A 20,946-nucleotide genomic window follows, 5' to 3' on the forward strand; every position below is an offset into this window, starting at 1 on the left:
ATTTCAAGGAGAATCAAAATATCAGGAAAGCTCAAACCAATAAATAAAATGCTAATTGCTGTGTTTTTTTATGTTGGAAAAGAATATGATATGCTATGGAAAGAGGGACTCCTCATCCAACTTAATAAATTGGGTGTAAATGGCCAGTTGTACAACTGGGTGTTAGATTTCATGTTTGGGAGGACAATAGCAGTTAAATTTGGCACAGAATATTCAATATTCATAAGTCCAGGTTATACAGTTTTGGGTGGATAGGGAATGCTAAGCCACAAAGGTAATCCAAAACTAAGCCCCACTGTTCCATCATCAGTAATACCTCCCTGGAGATTCATCATGCCATCCATAGATATAAGTCTGCAGCAAAAACTAAAAGATAAATCTAAACAGGTACCAAAGGGGACAGTGGTACAAAACTATATCAACCAACGTCATAAACAGATATTCATATATATGGAATACAGACAGTTCAAAAGATCCTGAGACAGGCCATACAGGTGCTGCATTGTTCATCTCACAATGTGACATAGCAGTGAAAAAGAGAGTATCAGAGCATTTGTCAGTATACACAGCCGAATTAATAGGAATACTGTTAGCGTTAAAATGGGTGGAAGAAACCAATCAATCTAATTATTGCTTTTGACAGTTTATCAGCGCTTTCAAGCATTAAATCAGGACAGTCATCATGCAGGCAGAATATACTTTATGAGATACATCACAAACTATATGAACTACATAATAGGGAATCAGGTGTCCCCTTCCTTTGGGTTCCTTCTCATGTAGGGGTGGAAGGAAATGAGAAGGTGGATATATTGGCAAAACAATCGTACTTATGTGACACAGGAAGACATCTTTATAATATACAAAAACAAATAGGCATTGGTGGATTACAGAGCAGGAGCCCGTCTGAGAATAGGATACACAGGATTAAATCAAACACTCCATATCATAGGCTAACACCCTACTGGACTGTACACTCATTGTAATAAACCGGAAACTGTCAAACAGTCTCTGTATTAATAGACTGCAGCAAATATAACCATGAAAGGAGTTAATTAATATCAGCATTTCATTCGGAACACAATATCACATCTACAATCTACTTTGAAAGAAATGATTGTATTGTTTCTTTTCCTGCCAAGCTACTGCTCCACACTCCAGTCCAGCAGGTGGCGGTAACCACTGCACCTACAAGCTGGTTTACCAACCGCCATTAAAACCCGAAGAAGAAGAAGAAGAAGAAGAGCGCAGCATCTTCATAGCAGTCGAAGAAGAACCAAAATCTAGGAGGAAACATGGCTTCCCCTGCTGGTTGCGAGCACTATGTGCGCAGCTGCTTATTGAAAGTGAGTTAACTTTTCGATATGTATTGTTTATATGTGCCTTACATGCACATTGGAGGCATGTAGGTGTTGAATGTACCACAGTCTAACTCTGCTGTAATGGCTCGTGTTACTGTATGGCTCCGGTAGCACTCACAGCTAACTAGCTAACGTTACCTTTACGTTAGCCGGTAACATAGCAACTGTATCGTTACGACATATTAGTTACTGTCTTATGTTTGTATATGTTAGCTGCACAATGTTAAGTAAATGGCGAAGGCTTTAGAGTAGAGTGGGTGTTGGATTATCTTAGCTGTATGTCAAGTTGGCTTATCACTGACTGTCATATGACAGAAATATCTGAGCGTATAGGCTCCCCGAAAATATAAGCATAATCTGTGAGATGAGTGTGATTGACATACCCACCATGCACCTGCCTATGTCTCATGTAATCACTTGTTTGTGTGTATTGCAGGCACCGTGCTGTGGTAAACTGTATGTGTGTCGGCTGTGCCACGATGCAGAGGAGAACCACCAGATGGACCGGTTCAGAGTCAGAGAGGTGCAGTGCTCTGAGTGTCAGACAGTGCAGCAGGTAACTGAGAGGAACGGCTTCTGTCAGCTGGAGCAGGACCACTACTGATCTTAAATGTCACTTTGTTCTTTATGTTGTATTTGTGTGTGTGGTTCACGTCATGATAAAAATAACATACAAATGTAAAATGTCACTCTTGTAGGCACAGCAAACTTGCCAGCAGTGTAATGTACAGTTTGGGGAGTATTACTGTGACATTTGCCATTTGTTCGACAAGGATAAGAAGCAGTACCACTGTCAGCCCTGTGGAATATGCAGGTGAGCAGTAGCATATTGTAAAAGCTTGTTACAAATCTTTTTACACTTATAGTGGACGATGATGACAATGCTATGGGGATGTGGTGAATAACCTTTTTAAAGTTGCACACAAAATTTGTCATTTTCTGTCTACAGTAATTCAAGAAAACTACCAAAGACAAAATCACAGTGTTGCTATGTTTGCTTTTATCAAACTTGTGTTAAATTTCAGTGTTTCTTCATCTGCTAACACAACAACCAAAAATGTCAAATCTGTTTTCAAATCTGCCATAAGACGGTATTCATTGGTATTTCATGTTGACAGTGCATTTTTTATTTATTATTTTAAAGTAACTTACACAACTCAGTGTTACTGTGAGGTTCATTCTGATGCATGGGGTGATTGTCATCCGTGTCAGTGACTCTGTGTTGTGACCCGTACAGGATTGGGCCCAGGGAGAAGTATTTCCACTGTGAGAAGTGCAACCTGTGTTTAGCCCAGGATCTGCTGGGAAACCACAAGGTGATAATCACCCTGCACCTGTTTCTGACCTACACACGTCGTATGTATTGATGAGCACTGCTGTCATTTATAATGATTTTTTTTTATGTTTCAGTGTGTTGAAAATGTTTCAAGGCAGAACTGCCCAGTATGTATGGAGGTAATAGAACATATAATACATTAGGAGGGAGGTTGGATTTGAATACAATCCTTTACTTTCTCTACATTTTGATATGATTTTCTTTTGTATGTACAGGATATTCACACATCCAGAATTGGAGCTCATGTTCTTCCATGTGGCCACCTTTTACACAAGTAAGACTCATTATTCTCTAAATACCAGTAGCTCCAGTTTGTGGGGTTGAATTGTATCCCAACTTTAGGTACATTGTAGGAGAAATGCATAAATCTAGAACATTTCTAGGATTTCTATACAGTTATTAAAGAAGAATATGATATAAATTCAAAGATAAATAGCAGATAATTGAAAAGGTATTAAAATAATGTTGATGATGTAGACAGTTAAATCAAAGTATCATATTTTCAAGCTCTCCATTTCCATCAAGTAACCTTCATAGATAATCATAGTTTAAGATCTATAATGACATAAAGGTAACAACAAATGTGTTTGTTCACATTCTCTGCAGGACCTGCTTTGATGACATGGTCAGAACGGGGTATGTCTAATAAGTCCTTTTTTCCCCTTGGTTATTGTTAAGTTGAGTACAACATGGTCTTGTTCTATATTTGTTTGACATACGCATTTCAAGCATTGCTGGAATAGCTGAGTCCTGCATCAGTCAGTGCATTTACATGTAATTAAGTAACCAGGCGGTAGTCGGCTTTCTCCAACAAGCTGAATTCTTAAACATTGTGTAAATGAGAAACCGGGGATTAGGGAAACCTTGTTTCCTTTGGTAGATTTTACCTGGGGAACGATTTCTCTGCCATGTATTCACAAAACTATGTTACTGCTCTGCATTTTACATGTGTGTTATAAAAGACTGCAGACAGGGAAAGTAGCAGCTGAGTGATGGATGAAAGGAGAGAGATCATTACATCCAGTTATGCATCCTCCAAGTCTGACTGAAACTGAAACTAACAGAGTTTGTTTCCGCCTCTGAACATTTGAATTCTGATTACTGACCTGCTGCATGTATATACAGATTTACAGTAACCAGGTTACTGCATGTAAGCACGTTCCCTGGTTTCTCTGAGTATCCTGGAGAGGCACTGAGTCGGGCCTTCCACTAAATCTAAGTTGCCTTTTTGTTTAAGTGCATATCGCTGCCCTCTGTGTATGCACTCTGCCTGGAGCATGGAGGACCATTGGGATCAAATAGACAAAGAGATTGCCCAGTCACCGATGCCCACTGAATACCAGGGAGCTACTGTCAAAGTAAGACCCCAATGATACAATCAAATTCAAATGTAAATATTTTGGTTTAGTTTGGTTATTTTTTAGATATGACATGTCCAATTTTTGGATTTGATTAAATCCCATTTCTACAGATAAATTGAAGGTGACCTTGGTGACCGTTACAAGTAATCACCCAATTTGGTGTATATAAATTTGTACTTTTGTTTTCCCTCACTATAGATTATATGTAACGACTGCCAAGCCCACTGCACGGTGCCTTTCCATGTTCTGGGGATGAAGTGCAGCAGCTGTGGCTCCTACAACACAGCACAGGACGGGGGACTCATCCAGCAGCCGATGCCTCAGCAGCAGCCAGAGCAGGACACTGAGAATGAGCCAGAAACAGACACAGAACCACAGCAGCAAGATCAACCTCAGTCACCCACGCCACAGTAAAATGACAGCCAACCACAATGTGTGACATTTATACTTTAGACATTTGGCTTATGTGTGTACTTACACTGAGTGTAACAGTAGACTGAGCCAGTGTTTCTACATTGTACATATTACAAAACAAAAAATCATCTATTTTCTGTACCTGCTTATCCTGCCTGGAATGTATCCCAGCATGCACCAGGTGAGATGAAAGGTACACCCTGGACAGGTTGCGAGTCTATCACAGGACTTAGACATATCCACACACATTCACACCTACAGGCAGTTAATAAGGGCTTTTCACAGTGCATATTGTGCATAAGAGCTGACCCTGGATGCCCTTTTTAACTCAGATTTAACCTAACCTCAGGGCTTTATGATTCAAACGGAACATGTGACATAATGTTTAATTTTTTGTTTACGCTCTGTTTACTATAGCCTGTTTCACACTGGAACCATCTAGCCCTGTGTTCAGTCGATTTTTGGGGGATAACCCTGCAAACTCTGATCCAACCCTGCTCCAGAACAGGGTCAGCACCAGCCACCCTGGGCTAAAGTCCGGGTAACAATGTGTCAGGATTGTGTGAAAGCTTTCTTAGCCAGAGGTTCTAACAATGCTTTTAGCCCTGGAATAAGTGCAGTGTGAAAAGCCCTTTAGCCCATCTCACCACCCAGGAAGGTCTTGCTGGGGGGGGGGTGGAGGAGGAGGAGGAGGAGGAGGAGGAGTCTAACCACTGAGCCACTGTGTGGCCCTATGGCAAAAAAAAGAAAAAAGAGCTGGTACTTCAAGTGAGAAAGTGCTGTTGTTGTTCAGGGACTGTTTCATATGTCCTGTTTAAATTCACTCAGTAAGACATTGTGTGCACAAGGGTGTGTGAGCTTGTCATATATACAGTACTGTATCTCCACCAGCTTTGATGTGTCAGATTTTTAAATAAAAAAAAATAAATTAAAAGTAGCCCTTAGGCAGAAGTCAACATGATAACAAAGTAACTGACATTGACTGACCTGCTGGCAGCACAGCACAAGACAATGTGCAAACCAGGTGCTTTTCTTTGTATAAATGCCCTGTGACTCAAAGATTAAACAGATCACCTTTTTCTAAATTTGACTTCTTAGTCCATATTTTAATTACGGAGTGTGAATGCCACTCTTGTTAATTGTTTATTAATAATTGATGCCACAGGTGATGTCTTTTAAACCTGTCATGTTATCTAATTGTTTATCTAAAAACAAAGCAAAACAGACCAGTACTCTGATTTAAGCTGTGAATTATTTATATTATAAATATTTCACAAGTATGTATCTAAATGTGTCTGTAATTTAGATGATCAAAATAAATTACTGACTAGGCCTTTAACCTGCTCATTTTCTAAAGCCAGCCAAGAAATGTGGTTTGTCTGAAATGTGGTAGTGGAAATATGCCTTGCCTGTTTGTCATGATAAACTACTGCAACACATGCACCTTTTGAGTATTTCCCTCTCATACATACATACAGTGCTGTAATGGCTGTAATGGCTGCTGTGACGAAAGGGCCTGATTTCCAGTACCATTTGCTTTTTGTGTCTTTATTTGCAGGTGTAAAGTTTGGTTACCTTTACAATGACAGTAATACAAACTCCAAATAAACAACATCATTTTACTAAACACTGTTGTTGTATTGTTTTGTGTTTTCTTCTGAACCAATCTTTGAATTAGGGATTAGAACATTTATTCACATTTTCATGTCCAGCTGCTCATACAAATACATTTGAGGTGTTTTCAGCCAAGGTGTTGATCCTGCAAATCAGCACTGCACTTCTACCATGGTTCAAACATTTATATTCTATTTATATAGCAGTCGTGTACATTAGCACCATTTTAATACAATTACCACTGATAAAGGAAAGGTAAAATCAAAGTAAAAGTGTAGTCTTGATATTTAAACTTGGTACTACTGTGTACAAATGTTTGTTTATAGATATGTATAACTACATATAAGTCGGTCTTTTTTGTTGAACTTGTTCTGTTTATTTATACTATTAATCTGTGTTTGTACATTGAGAGCAATGTAAAACCAGAGTCAAATTCCTTGCATACACATACCTGGCCAATAAAAGTGATTTTGATTCTAATGATAAAGACTCAGGAGGCCTATATGTTTACCTATATGTACAACAATAATATGGACTGAGCCTGTAACCTGAAGTGGATAACTTATCTGGGTCAAATGCTATCTCCTCTAGGTGGATCAGGCTCAGGGGTCACTAACTGGAAAGTGAAACAAACAGGAACACCAGTCAGGGCGGTTCCGATGTGGACTGGCAGGGGTGGGGCAGTGGAGAATGGTGGAGTGGCACCCTGAGGGAATCCTTGGTATGTGGTGGTGGTGGTGACTTGTGGTTGATTTGTGCCATCGGTGCCTATGATTGTATCGGTTTCTGTAAGGTGTGGTGAGAACTCTGTGTCAGCGTTAATTGAGTCCTGTGCAGGATCAGAATTAGGCATATCCTGAGAGACGTCTACACCCAGAGCGGTCTGTGAAGGGTCATCTGGCATGAGTTGTAAAGCGTCTGTGTCAGTGGAGGCTTGTGGGTCCTCAGGCATGGCTGAAGTATTGAGCATGGCCGGAGAAGGCCCTGCAGAGGGTAGTGGGGCTGCAGTGCTCGGGGAGTCAGTCTCCTCCACGGCATCAGACACATCTGTGTCTGCGAATGCCGGCTGCAGGGGTTCCTGTGAAGGCCCACGATCAGTGGCTGCCTCCTCTGATGAATCTAATTGACTGGACTCTGATGAATCTTCACCCTCATTCAGGCAGAGCTGTTTTCATAAGAATAATAATAATGTTATTAACCTTTGTCACAAGTTCTCTTAGATTCCTTTATAGTGGTAGTAGCAGAATAGTAGAGCTACTCACTGGTTTAGACAACACTGCAGTCACCATGAAGACAGCACAAAGTATAGTCCTCAGATTGGCCATTGCTGTTTCTGCGGGATTCGCTGAAACAAACACATTAGATTGGTGGAATTCACTTTGGGCATCTACTTTACCACATTAAATACTCTACTTCTATTGACACTACATTTAATGACTATTATCTGTTATTTTGCATATTATAATTCATCATGCAAAACGTATGACCAGCTTCTGAAACATGATGCATTGTTCAGTGAAATTTAAATTTGAGTTTTTTTCCCTTTAAAGGGTAGAAAACTTCCAGTGCAGTAGCAATATTTCAACACATGTTCAATGCAAATCAACTTGTTTCAGGAATTCTTCAATGGAGTCTTTTTCATCATCATAGTGAATATATAATACTATATAATATATGAAAAACAGGTTAAAATATTCTAGCAACTCTGCAAACTAAAGTTTTCAGGAGTCAATTACAAGATATAGTTGACTCCTGAAAAGATTTCTAATTTTAGACCGTCCAGTACTTCATAAAATAGTCAATCAAAAATCAACTCCACCTTGAGCAGCTACAAAAAACAATGCTCATACATGAAGTTTTAAATATCCTATCTTATAAACAATTCTGAATATTAAGTACTTTTGATACTTTAGGTACATTTTGCTGATAATACCTTTTTATTTTTACATTTGTAATTCTACTTTTAAATAGGGATCTGAATTCCACCATTCAGTTAAACTGAAATGTAAATGTAAGCATCTGTTAACAAAATACAGACATTTATACAATATACTGTAAATTTGGCATAAAAATTGAGCTAAAGCAAAAAAAGTAAAAAAATTAAATCGTGGAGTATTATATTTGATAATATTGCATTCCTGCTTGAAGACCTACCTTGATATGTTGGGTATCCTCCTATCCCTGCATATACAGCAGAGTACTTCTGAAATGTCTCAACGCTGACACACGTAATGCAATAAATGCTAATTTCTTCTCCGTCCTTGCATTGGACATCTTTTTATACAGCTGTTGATATGTGTGGTTACAATAAACAAGTAATTCATCCTCTGGTTCATGTCCTTAGCATTATTCACTTCAGCCCGGACTCACTAACAATTCAGAGTAAATCATTTAACACCCCAGACAGAGTAAAATTAGACAGTGCTAAAAATTCTTAGAAGATAATAGGAGAATAAGTACACCAGATGTGCCTATTCATAAACAAAGTAAACATGTGTTTTGTGGTTTGGGTGTAAACAATGGGGAGAATCCGGTTTAGTCTTTAAATACATGTCATCAGAATGTCTTGGTAAAGTCTCATCATGCATACTCATTGCACTGCAACTAAACACACATTATTTGGGTGGCGGTATTATTTTTCTACATTATCAGTCTGCTGGGAAATAAATATGAAATTAGTGGATACAGTGGCAAAAGGCTGAATATGCCATTTGTCCACAGAAATAGATGAATAAACTAAAACAACATACCTCCCTGAATTCACACCAGTTCCATGTCCCCGTATCTTCATTTATTCTCATAAATTACAATCACAGCAACAGTCAATGTAGAAGAAATTACTTCACCATATTTATGAATATGAGCAACAATTCATGCGCCAACACAGGTAGTTTGAACAACAGCGGCTGATTAGACTTCTGCTTAGGATACATGTGTGATTTGTCCCACCCTAAAAGGTGCAGCCGAGTTAAAAGGAGGATGAGGGACATTTATGTCTGCAGTGTCTCTAAACCACACAGTGCTCTAATCAGCGTAAACAACCACCTGTGTGGGCTAAACCACCAACAGACTCAAAAACTCTTTTGTCCCCCTGGCCATCAGACTGTACAACAGCTCTTAGTGAAGGCAGGGAGGACAATAGACAATAGGACAATGTCTACCTCCTTTTGCACATCCATCTGTACTGTTTACTTCCATTTGCACTGTTTACTGTAGCTACTGTGTTATAAGTTAATTCTATTTAAATTTTAAATTTTATTTTAATGTAGGTTTAATGTATGTTTAATGTATGTATGTTTCGTATGCTACTGGATACTTGAATTTCCCTCGGGATAAATAAAGTATCTATTTATACCAAGTGAAAGTACATTACTCAAATTGTATCCCACAGGCATGCACTGTTTTACATACAGTATGCTGATCACATTTTGTATGTAAATGTTCATCTGCAAAATAACTAGCTGTAAAAAAAGAAATGTAGTAAGAGTAGCATTTTCCTCAAACAGTAAAAAAGTTTAATCAAATGTTAATATTTATGTGCTGTATGTTAAAACTGTCCTTTCCTGATTGACTAAATGTACTTAATTACGTTCCACCACCACACCAAACAGCACTTTAGCAATAGCCATTAAAACAATGTAAAACAAGACCCACAGGATGTGGGCATGCTAAAACACTCCTAATTACAATGCTTACATGCTGATGTTTGTTGGTGTTTACCATGTTTACTCCCTGAGTTTAGCATATTAAACATTAACATTTAGCACAAAACAAAGTACAGCTGATGGGGGCGTTTTTAGTTTCGCAGGTATTTGGTCATACACCAAAGTACAGGACCATGGCGTTAAATAAGAACTTGGGATGAGTAAGTAATTTCAATTCAAATGCTAACATGTGTTTAGATAAAATTTGATGGCAAATTCATCCAGTAGTTGATGATAAAGAACAGCTATCTTTTAATTTTGTGTTTTGTGGAGCTGTGACATTTAGTTGATTAATCAATTAGCAGAAAATTAACTATTTTGCCAAATTCTTTTAAGCAAAAAGGTCATCCATTCACTGGTTCCACCTTCTCAAATGTGAGGATCTGCTGCTTTCCTCTATTGTACACTCACTGTAAACTTTTGAAGTGGTCATGCCAGGCTCTCTATTGTTTGGCATTTTATATGACCGATAGAGAAAATAATCTGCTGATTAATTGATAGTGAAAATTGTTAGTTGCAGCCTTAGTCTTTTATGACACATACTTTATGGGGCACATCTGGTCACACAAAAGGAACAATAGGGAGTGTTTTTTGATCAAGAACCCCAAGCAGCTGCCACAGTCTCCATCCTTTAGATCAGATAATACACAGCTATTTTCTGTACTTGAGGTCTCTCCTCCCAGGAGAGAGTTTGAGGTTTCTCTTTTGCTTTCTTCAGTGTTAGATCCTTGTCCATCACGCTTAATGCTGAATCTTTTGGCAACTTCAGGATGATTTACAAAAGGACAGTCCTGGTACTACAACCACCAACCAGTGTTATGAAAATGTTCAAGTTGGTACCATAACTCGTGCCACTATGCATTACAGTCCATGTCAAAATTTTGACATTGGTGGTCTAACCAACAGGAAACAATGCTGAAATAACTTCACAGGAAACAGCAGAAAATGCAAACAGTTTTATTTAAAACGCTGCTTGCCCATGAATCTGCCTCAGTCCACAGAAGATGCCACTTCCTGCAAAGAAAGAAACCGTTATCCCACAAGCATGGTAAGATAAATTGGGAACCTGCTAGATTATAGAGCTGTTGGGAGGTCCACCTCTGGTTTGACTGTGTCTACCGGGGAAGGTTGTGTACTTGGGGTGGTCTCAGCTTTGTTCTCCAGATCAGTCATACTTGTTTCCTTCGCTGCTGCTGGGCGAGCTCTCCTGCAGTAAGGACAAACAAAAATGTAGTCCTGTGCTACCTCTTTATAGTCAGCTGTTGCAATACGCGGCAGACATTTCACCGTATACGCACAGTCTTCACATGTAGAAATACGCTCACTGTTCACATCAACCTTCCTAGAATCGGTCATTGGAAGTCTGCCTTGACACAATGTTGCGTCCAAAAAGGGACATTTGATGCCATCTACTCATCTTTGGCGGCTCTTTTTGCCACATTAGCAGTGTATCTCTGGCATGGCAATGTCAGTCAGTCCACCACTTTGGTCCAGACTGAAATTTATTAATTATTGGATGGATTGCCACAAAATGTTGTACTCTTAGTGCCACCATGAGTTTGAAACTTTTTTTAAGCAAATGCCATGACAACTACTGGATGAATTGCCATGAAATTGGATTAAGCTGTTCATGGTCCCATCAGGATAAGTTTTTAAGTTAACTTAATTTAGTGCCAAATACTTGCAAGGTTAAAGTCATTCTCTCAGCTGTACTTTGGCAAGTGTGTTTACATCTTGGATAGCATGCTAACATTTGTTATTTAGTGCTATTAGCACTAAACCAGACATATATACACTGAACATGCAAGCACTGCCACTGTGCAAATGTTAGCATTTAGCACAAAGCACCACTGCTGCCCAAGTACAGGCTCACAGAACGACTAGCAAATGTCAGACTACACAAGTCTATATGTTTAATACTGTGATAGATGTTTTCTTCTTTCTTCTGGTGTAGTTGCAGATTGCAACTCCCTCGATTCACCCTCCCCTTCCAAGCATGGAGGAGAAACTATGGTGGCCGCAAAACACGTGAAAAATGCACATGCCCCTAAATTGAGCCAGTGTTTATTTGTCCCGTCTGCTAGTGTAGAAACATGGTGGCTCAACAGGACTCCATGACTGTGACCCGCGACATCTGTAGATATAAAAGGCTCATTCTAAAGAGTAACAATTCCTATATACAGCCAATTATACACCAACAAAAACAGTTATGGATATTTCCATTTCTGCCTAGGGAAACTGTTTCACCCTGGACCTTTAATTAGTAAGCAGACAAACCTTCTGTTGGCACTCTTCCTCCTCTTAACCACCACTGCCATCACAGCAATGACCACAACTCCTGCACAGAGCCCTGCAGCGCCATAGACAATGGGACCCTGCATGGTCTTTAGAAGATGGTCTTGACAAGAATCTCCACTGTAGCCGAGTGAACACACACAAGCAGAGTTTCCAGTGGTCTCCACACAGCGTCCGTTGCCACTGCAGTGTTTCTGGCTGCACTCCTGGGCAGCCAGGTTCCTGAGCTGACTGCTTTCATTCAGGGTGGTGTTAGGGCCAGAGACTCCAGAGAGACCAGGAAGAGGGGAGGGTGGAGGAGAGGAGCTGTGGGCCCAGGTGAGAGCAGGAACCTTGGCTCCTGACCACTGCTTCACACTAACACCTAAGAAAAGATGATGGTTTCAACCAAAAACCCAAGGTGGTTGTTTTAGATTAAAAGATATTACATGTACTTAGTGTATCATGATATTTTCCAGTTCGCATTAAGGGCGATATAAAAAAAGACTCACAGTTCTCATCTGAGTGGTCATAGCAGTCAATGTGCCTGTTACAGAACTTCTCAACAGGTTGGCATGAGAGTTGATCCAGACAGGGCCTGGTGCCACTTGGGCAGCGCTGCTCCGGGTTGCACTGGGTGTCATGCACAAGTATGTGGTCATGTGCACACTTGCATGTCCGACCTCCTGGGGTGGCGAGGCATAAGTGCTGGCAGTTGCCGTTGTCTGTGCACTGGTTTGAACCTGTAAAAAAAAAAAAAAAAAAAAAAAATAATATTTCAGCAGTAGATGACATTTACCACCTCAGTATGCTCCAATTTGAAAGACCCTCTAAACTGCCATCTGAACTGTTACGGTGTGTGCTTTTCTCACGTACCTGTCTGACTGGAGTTGCTGAACGCCTTTAAGCTGACCATCTCTGTGCCGACCTCAAACCACAACTTGCTCTCCTGCTGCTCATCTCTGTACCAGAGCCTGGTTTTGTCTAAAGGAAAGAGCCAAGACAGTCACACTGGTTGAATTTCAGACTTTTTTTTTTTTTTTTTTTTAAACCATTCGTCATGCAGGCATCGTCTTGTATGTATTAAGCTACTGATGCATATTACAAAAAAATAAATTATGTAAATTACATGAACAGCACCACCTCCTGATTGTTTGTACACACATGGTGTCATTTCATTTAGTAGATACTATGAGCCATTACCACGGACAGTCATCCAGAGCAGTGTGTCATCACTCAGAGCCACAGCAGCCAGGCCATCACCAGTCTTCAGCTCTCTGTATCCAGATCCATCAAGCTGGACAGAGCCAATGGTCCCTAAACCTAGGAGGCAATCCAAGCTACCTTACCGCTTTTCTAAACAAATTACAGCTTTATTCCACAGCATTTTTGACTTTCAATGCATGAAACACATCTTAGACAAAACTTCCCAAACCAAACACACACAAAAAAAAAATATAATACTTACTAGTGTCAGCCCAGTAAATTGTATCCCCATTACTGGAGAAGACCAGAGATGCGGGCTGGACAGCATCCTTCCACACCACACTCCGCCCAGCACCGTCCATGTTGGCACACTCTACAGTAGCCATGGTACCTGTACCCTGCAGGCCCAGGTTGGTGAAACAAACCCTTCCACTGGGAGGGTGGAGGGCGATGGACTCCACTCTGCCGATACCTTCCTTTATGAGAACAGCAGTGTGTGCAGCCTTGATAGAGGTGACCTGCAGGCGAGGCTGTTTGTTGCTGCTCCAGTAGACGTTAAGTGTTACCCAGTCCAGGGCCATGGCGGTGATTGTGTCACCCAGGAGTTTTAGAAGCTGACCCTGGGAGGACAAGTCTGAGTCCTTCAGCTTGAAGGAGCTGAGTGAAGTTGTGCCATCATCCGTCAAGAACAGGGTGCGGTCACGTAGGCTGTAGTCCATGATGGCTGCCTCGTTGACGCTGTGCACCTGCAGGGCCAGGTGTTCAGGCCAGCCCTTCAGCTCTGCAGCTGTGTGTCGGGACTGCAAATAGATCTACAGACAGGATTGGGATTAAATATACATGAATCTAAAAATTGCAATGTATAATGGGAATATTTTTAATAAACTGACACATGACAAATTGCAAGTTATGGCCACTGGAAGTACAGCTAACTTGGAGGTCAGATTGCAAGAAAACAAAAACAAAATCTGATTCCATGTGATTTGTGCTGTTCAAACACTCATGAAAAATAAATTTGATCTCAGTTGTATATGAGCAAAACTAACTACTACTAGGATTTGGGTCACTTTGGCCTGCAGTGTAAAAGGGGCCATAAAATACATTGTGAGACTTCTATGTATTTTAAGCTTAAGGACTAGTTAATCATTTGAGGGAAATACACTTATGTACACTATGTAGCTGCGGGATAGATTAGCTTAGCATAATGACTGACTGAGAAACCGGGGCAAACAGCTAGTCTGGCTCTGTCCCAGCAGCTCCTGGTCAGTAAATAGTCTGGCACATAATCCTCCTATTAAGCTATGGTAGGTGATGCATTTCAGAAGCATTTTTCGTATATTTGTTGAAATTCTATTTACATCCTATCAGAAATCAATAAATCAAATGTTCAGAAAGAGAATAAGTCACAAGCTCCTCATAAGCCTAGTGCGCTGGCCAACCTGCCTGTCTACCACCTGTTGTGGAATGTCTTATTTTCCAGAACTGTATTAAAACCATGTATGAATGAGACACGAGGTAGTTTTATATGGTTATCGATGACATGGATGCGCTGTGCTCCTCTCAGGCACTACGTGTTGGGGGATTGGCTTTTGAGGAGACCTGAAGGGAAGGGGTGGGATTTATTTTTGGTTCGATACTTTCAAAATCTAGCCATCTCTTGCTACTTTCTTTAACGTGTACCAGCTTTAAACTGGGTATTTTTTTTAATTTTTTTTTACAGTTTAAAACATTTAATTCATATCTACCATACAGATCGGTGTGGTATCGATCTTCTCATCTAACTCAGAAAAATGTCCAACTGTTCCAAGTATATTCAGTTAAAGCAAATTAGACCTAGTGTAACTACATTATTAGTACAACCTGAGTGACTGTGGAGGGAGACAGCATCAGCATGAAAGCTGAATTGACCAGGCTGGAGCAGGTCAGGCCATCCTCGGCCAGTAAAAGACCAGAGGGACACTTGCACACAGCTTTGGGTCCTGGGGCTAACACACACATGTGGGAACAGTCCCTCTTCTCACAGGGGCTCTCAATGCCCATCTGAAGCAATGGGTGGATGATCTGCAAACCAAGCAAGTAAAAAAAGTTTTAACAATGTTTTTCTGCACTTTACAAGTCATGCTGATAAACTGAAATATTACATCTGGTACCGGTTTGTACATTTACAATTTTAAACTAGTTCTGCAACCTTCCCTTTAGCGACTCCAGCTTTTTTTATAATTTCCCAAACTATGCTAAAATGGGTCAAGTGGAAAGCTTCAGATACAATGTCATAGCTGTGTGTAGGAAAATTAGCAAGCTGCTGTGAGCACTTCACACATGTCAAGTGATCAAAGTTTAGTTACAGTGTTTCTATTATACAGTACTTTCAGTAATTTCCACTTGCGCCTATAGATTCCTAATACTGAACATTTTAATCACCTTTACACCAAAAGGTTGTCTCTGTCTTTTCAGGAGAACTTGACGATTTTTGCCAGAGATTTTATGAGCAGCCAGCACCACTCGCTTCTTGGTATCTGACCAGTAGAGCATGTCATTGAACACTGCCAGGGAGAATGGGTTGGTGGTCCATTTCATCTGTAGAATCTGAAAATGACATTTAGACATAGCACATTTATTATTTAGGAATGTGACTTAGGCTTTAGAGTGTCTCTTGCTTTTACAGGAAAACATGAAATTTCATCCATCTATGCTCGGGCCATTATGGAAAAAAACTCCAATGAAGTGCTACTTGTGTGGTGCTCATAGTCATAAGGAGGCCAGAATGACCTTTTGCTGGTAGATTAAGCAGAGTTGTAGTGTTTGAATGGGTTTTCAAGAGTCAACAACACGCTTTTGGATAAATGCAACTAAAATCCTCCTTAACAGTAGTTTACCTGAATGTCATCTCCATCCAGCGTTGCAGATCCAATTGCCCTCAGCCTTTCATCTGTCCAGTAGACTCTGTCAGAGATGGGGTCCACAGCCACACCACCAGGCCAGCCCAGACTGGAGTTCACCACTGCCCTCCTCTCTGACCCGTCCATCCCAGCACGCTCTATCTTCACAACGTTACCAACCTCTGTCCAGAACATCAGCCTGCAAGGAAAATTAAAGGCTATGAATGCCAGTCTTAACATTGTAGGACTGTTTGAACGGTGAAATAAAACCATATTGACCCTTTTTGTGGCAGCAGTGCCAGAGAGCGAGGCTGATCCAGGTCTTCATCCAGGATGACGCTATGGTCCAGTGACTTCACAGTGGTTGTGGCCAGTCTGATGGCAACAATCTGACTGTTCACTCCATCGATCCAATACAGGTTCCTCCCGAGCCAATCCACAGCTACAGAATCGGCCCGCACGCCTGTGAAAACAAAGGGCCTGTCTTGAGGACGCATCCTCATGCATAACAGTCGATGCCTATTCCTCTGCATTAAATATGTCAGATCTACTGGTAATACTCCAACCACATTTGTTTTACACCTACCTTTAATCAGAGTTCCTGTGGTCTTCTGGTCCAGCAAGGACCACCTGATGCCCTCAGTGTCAAGACTGACCCAGAAGACCCTCTGCTCCCTCCAGTCATAGTCCAGGGAGAGGATGGCCTTTTTAGCACTGGAGGACAATACGTCTAGGCTGCCACTGCGGAGGCCAAACATGAAGAGGTCGGTTTGGATTGACGCCAACAGGAAGGGTTCACCTGAGGGATGAGAAGAGAAGAATGGTGGCAATAGAGATATCTGATGGTTTGGTTTAATGAATACATTCATTCCTTTGGACCATTTTAACGCAGTGCCAAAGTGTTACTCTAATATTAGACTTAGAGCAAATACATGTTTAATGTTTTCACTGCCAATTCTTTTGAGGTAGTTTTTAATATGTTTATTTGATTACTTACGTAGCATATTAAAAATAGGGGGAAATGAGCTTGCTTGGCTCAGTCCTTGTACAGAACAAGATATAGCCTATAAATTAATGAATTTCAGTGGTGCCGTTAGGTGGATTTTCTTCAGTTTCACTTTGCTTCTAGTCTTTATGCTAAACTAAGCCAACAGTCTCCTGGCTGTACCTTTATATTTAACAGAAAAACATGTGGCATCCCTCTTCTTGTCCAACTCTTAGCAAGTGAATTGCATAAAACCTGCATGTCCCTAAATGTTAAACTATTCCTTTAAATGGCTATATATTTGTACCTCACTTTGTTTCTAATGCTTCCCTCCAAACACTGTTATATGGCCTACTAAAGGTTATGGTCTGCCAAAAGGACCTTACCTGTGATCTTGCAATGGTGTCCACCTGCCTCCATTATGTAGCCTGGGTGACAGCTGCACTGGTATGAGCCTGGAGTGTTGATGCACAGCTGACTGCACACACCTGGGCTCCAGCCTTCACACTCATCAATATCAGCACAGGTCAGCCCGTCGTCCATGAGCCTGAACCCTGCTGCACAGTGACAACGCTACACAACAAGAACCAAAGTATTAGTTAGAGGAGCTGAAACATTGTTTAAGTTTACATTTAAAGTTGTTTTGTTTTCTTCATCATATAGTCATGATATTTAATATATATTTTCACTTGATCAGAAAATAATCCATAACGGTCTCTCAAACTTCACATTGTACTGCTACATACACTAGTTTTAATTTGTATTTCTCCCCATTTTAAGCCACCGATTTGAGAGACAGTTCTACTTCTTTTGTTAAATTTAAAAACACAGATACTGGGCCCTCACCGTCCCCTGTGGCGTGCTGTAGCAGCTCTGGGAGCAGCGGCTGTTATCTGCCTCTGCACAGTTTATCTGGCAGCTGCCTCCCTCGTCTGAGCCATCTGCGCAGTTGGTAATGCCGTTGCACACCAGGACTGGATCCAGGCACTCCTGGCTGCCACACTGGAACTGGTGAGGGAGGCATGTCACCACCGTACCTGGCAGATACAGACACAGACACAGACACAGGCTCACCATTTTCATGTTAAAACACAGAAAAACACATTTTGAACCCCCCCACAAAAACATGTCAGGTTTCTAAAAGCTCAAACATCTTGATGAAACTGCATGTAGAGACAGTTTTGTATTATGAAACTCAAATGTATCCTGTTGTAAATCATCTTTAAAAACCCTGTGAAATAGTGCATTTATCTGCAGCTTGTTATATTAGTAAATGCCAATGTAGCATGGGCACTGAAATAGCTCTATTTGTATGAAGGTAGAGCACCTTTAACACGTGTGACTGCTTTTTGGCATTTTTGATTGGATAGTACAGAGACACTAAAAGAGTAAATGTAGAAATAAGATAATAGTCCACAGCTGGATTCAAACTGGTGATGTTGCATTAGGCCATGACAAAGCTCTCATTTTACTAAGAATCAAGCATTGTTGCATTTCTTTTCACAATCAGTGAATCGTGTTATATACTGCAACTGCGCAACTACTCACATTCAGTCTCATCACTGCCATCATCACAGTCCTTCATGCCATCACACCTCCAGGCTGTAGGGATACATTTTGTCTTGGATTTACAAGACCACTGGAACTCGCCGCAGTTCAGTGGAACCATGGGACAATCCTAAAGAGGAATGGATTCTTTTACTGTTGTCTAAACTGGAACATTACAATTCAAAGCTTTTGGGTCTATGTTTAGAGAAGAGTACCTGCCTTTAAAAACACTGCATCAAGAATTTGTATATACACATCAAGTATTATTAAAAAAAAGTATTCTAAAATAAAGCTTCCACCTTCTCATCTGTGCCATCTTTACAGTCCTGATCTCCGTCACAGATCCACTCCTGCAACAGACACTCCTTGCTCTGGGTGCAGCGGTGTTTTGTGGTGCAGGCCGGTGCGTTGGTGCAGCTCTCCTCATCTGAGCGGTCCCAGCAGTCTGGGTGACCATCGCAACGCATTGTGGCTGACACACACTGGCCACCGGTACACTTAAACTCAGTGGCACTGCAGCCCTCATCCGCTGCAGGAGAGGGAGGGGGGGCAAATATCACAAAGACATCCTTTACAAGCAGAGCTGATTAATACAGTGAGTAGATATCAACTTCCTGGTCCAATGATGGCGTACCACAGTTTGCCTCATCACTGCTATCCCAGCAGTCCTTCTCCCCGTCACAGAGGAAGCTGTTAGGAATGCAGCGGGTCTTGTCATCACATTGGTGAGCACAACCCTCCATATGTTTGGCGCATCCCAGTTCATCTGAGCGGTCCTGACACTGAGAAACGCCGTCACACACCTGGCTCTGCTCTATGCACTTCTTTCCATGGGCGCACTGGAACTGGTCTGCAGAAAAAAACATTACAAAACATGTAAGGAACCCCTCCAACATTTTGTAAGCAGCAACGGGCCAAAATTCCTCCAAGCTGATGTGTGGGACTGATCAACAGTTACAGAAAACCTTTGAAGTTATTGCTGCTCAAGGGGGGGTCACACAAGGTACTGATGGCAAATGTTCATACACTTTTTCCAACAAAAGATTATAATTTTTTTTTTATAACTTTGGTCAATAAATAGAAAAAAGGAAACTTATTTGTTAACTGTTCATGTACAATTTATGCAGAACATTCTAAACAGGTATAAAAGCACTGTATACTGCCACCTGTTTATGTTTACTAGTTATGATTTGTAATTATGTATTTTGTAGTGACAATACAATCCAGTGTCACTTTAGTGTCATATATTTTGACTGCATTCAGGTCAATACAATTACAACTACTAATGGTGCCCCTCACTTTATATCGGTACATAGTGTGAAGCCAATTTGCAGTCACATCTCTGTGGCAACATTACTCTAAACTATCCTGTACATTTAATGCACTTTAAAAGTGTTTGATTCTGATGTGCTAAAACATAAAAATGTAAATGCTACCCACTAGAGGGCAGTAAATCCATATGCTTAACCCATGTATCACACCCACACAAACCATCAACCAGATTACCCGTTTCACATGCTAATGAGCATTCTTCCTCATCAGAGCCATCTTTGCAGTCTGCTTCTCCATCACAGACATGGTTGTAGAGGACACACTCTGAGCCATCCTGGCACAGTTTAGAGCCCAGGCCACACTTCAAAGGACTGCTTCCAGCTGAGACAACTGTTTGGATCAAGTTAGCAGAAAAAGACAGAGTGACACACTGCTAAAGTAAAAATAAATACATGTATATGCACAGCTGTTGCATCCATCATGCTGTGTCTCAACTGAGAAACATCACTTTGAATACATCTTAATAAGTCTTATTTGGATATTTTTGTGGATGGTGTAAAAGCACTTTTGGTACACTTTGCTCACCTAGCAAGGGCCCTGACAACTGCAATAAGACTGCACAAAGAAACAAACGTCCACCCATCGCCACAGATAAAATAAAACGGGCCAAATGCTGCAAAGTGCTGAAGTGTAGCATTTTATAAAGGTACCAGGTGAGGCCAATACAACCTAATTGAACGCCTGAGTGAGGGGAGGAGCCATTGCCTCTCTCCATATACCATCCTGAGCAATTGTAGTTGTTACAATATGATACATAAACGGGAGTAAAAACATTCTAACTTAAAAATAACTTCCATTGATTTTTTAATTTTGTATTCTTTTATTAAAAATGAATATAGTAACTTAGTTAACGCCGTGTAAAAATGCTGAGTGAGAATAGCTTTTGCCTCCAAAACTGTGAGAATGACAGCTATTAATCAATGGTGTCAAATAAA

General features: G+C 40.8%; 3 protein-coding genes across 3 annotated transcripts; 1 reads left to right on the forward strand and 2 right to left on the reverse strand.

Moving 5' to 3' along the window:
* Window positions 1-1,206: 1,206 nt before the first annotated feature.
* Window positions 1,207-6,096, forward strand: rchy1 (ring finger and CHY zinc finger domain containing 1). The gene is made up of 9 exons (XM_051421406.1): window positions 1,207-1,343; window positions 1,795-1,914; window positions 2,057-2,172; window positions 2,596-2,674; window positions 2,769-2,813; window positions 2,910-2,968; window positions 3,301-3,330; window positions 3,932-4,052; window positions 4,254-6,096. Exons 1-9 carry the CDS (start codon window positions 1,293-1,295, stop codon window positions 4,467-4,469), a joined length of 837 nt encoding a protein of 278 aa, XP_051277366.1. The 5' UTR covers window positions 1,207-1,292; the 3' UTR covers window positions 4,470-6,096.
* On the reverse strand, window positions 6,002-8,349 carry LOC127375498 (coagulation factor V-like). The gene is made up of 3 exons (XM_051421410.1): window positions 8,238-8,349; window positions 7,346-7,428; window positions 6,002-7,248 (listed from the first exon to the last, which is right to left on the reverse strand). Exons 2-3 carry the CDS (start codon window positions 7,406-7,408, stop codon window positions 6,655-6,657), a joined length of 657 nt encoding a protein of 218 aa, XP_051277370.1. The 5' UTR covers window positions 7,409-7,428; window positions 8,238-8,349; the 3' UTR covers window positions 6,002-6,654.
* Window positions 8,350-10,728: 2,379 nt separating this feature from the next.
* On the reverse strand, window positions 10,729-20,642 carry lrp13 (low-density lipoprotein receptor related-protein 13). The gene is made up of 19 exons (XM_051422234.1): window positions 20,537-20,642; window positions 20,186-20,341; window positions 19,314-19,529; window positions 18,979-19,208; window positions 18,680-18,809; window positions 17,978-18,168; window positions 17,518-17,704; window positions 16,733-16,945; window positions 16,426-16,609; window positions 16,144-16,345; window positions 15,689-15,853; window positions 15,128-15,328; window positions 13,530-14,079; window positions 13,265-13,384; window positions 12,938-13,045; window positions 12,574-12,804; window positions 12,065-12,446; window positions 10,886-10,994; window positions 10,729-10,801 (listed from the first exon to the last, which is right to left on the reverse strand). Exons 1-19 carry the CDS (start codon window positions 20,592-20,594, stop codon window positions 10,778-10,780), a joined length of 3,657 nt encoding a protein of 1,218 aa, XP_051278194.1. The 5' UTR covers window positions 20,595-20,642; the 3' UTR covers window positions 10,729-10,777.
* Window positions 20,643-20,946: the final 304 nt, after the last annotated feature.

This window comes from Dicentrarchus labrax, unplaced genomic scaffold (genome assembly GCF_905237075.1).
Source record: "Dicentrarchus labrax unplaced genomic scaffold, dlabrax2021, whole genome shotgun sequence".
Lineage (NCBI taxonomy): Eukaryota > Metazoa > Chordata > Actinopteri > Moronidae > Dicentrarchus > Dicentrarchus labrax.

What these genes read in the sequence shown, in the direction of transcription:
- rchy1 (XM_051421406.1), top strand. Translation starts at nt 1,293, where the DNA reads ATGGCTTCCCCTGCTGGTTGCGAGCACTATGTGCGCAGCTGCTTATTG. An exon ending in ATCTGCTGGGAAACCACAAG is followed by an intron (nt 2,675 to 2,768) that starts GTGATAATCACC and finishes TTTATGTTTCAG; the next exon opens with TGTGTTGAAAATGTTTCAAG. An exon ending in GATGACATGGTCAGAACGGG is followed by an intron (nt 3,331 to 3,931) that starts GTATGTCTAATA and finishes TTTTTGTTTAAG; the next exon opens with TGCATATCGCTGCCCTCTGT.
- LOC127375498 (XM_051421410.1), bottom strand. Translation starts at nt 7,408, where the DNA reads ATGGCCAATCTGAGGACTATACTTTGTGCTGTCTTCATGGTGACTGCA. An exon ending in CTGCAGTGTTGTCTAAACCA is followed by an intron (nt 7,249 to 7,345) that starts GTGAGTAGCTCT and finishes TTATGAAAACAG; the next exon opens with CTCTGCCTGAATGAGGGTGA.
- lrp13 (XM_051422234.1), bottom strand. Translation starts at nt 20,594, where the DNA reads ATGGGTGGACGTTTGTTTCTTTGTGCAGTCTTATTGCAGTTGTCAGGG. An exon ending in ACAGCACGCCACAGGGGACG is followed by an intron (nt 17,705 to 17,977) that starts GTGAGGGCCCAG and finishes CTTGTTGTGTAG; the next exon opens with CGTTGTCACTGTGCAGCAGG. An exon ending in CTCCCTCCACAGTCACTCAG is followed by an intron (nt 14,080 to 15,127) that starts GTTGTACTAATA and finishes TCCTGTCTGTAG; the next exon opens with ATCTATTTGCAGTCCCGACA.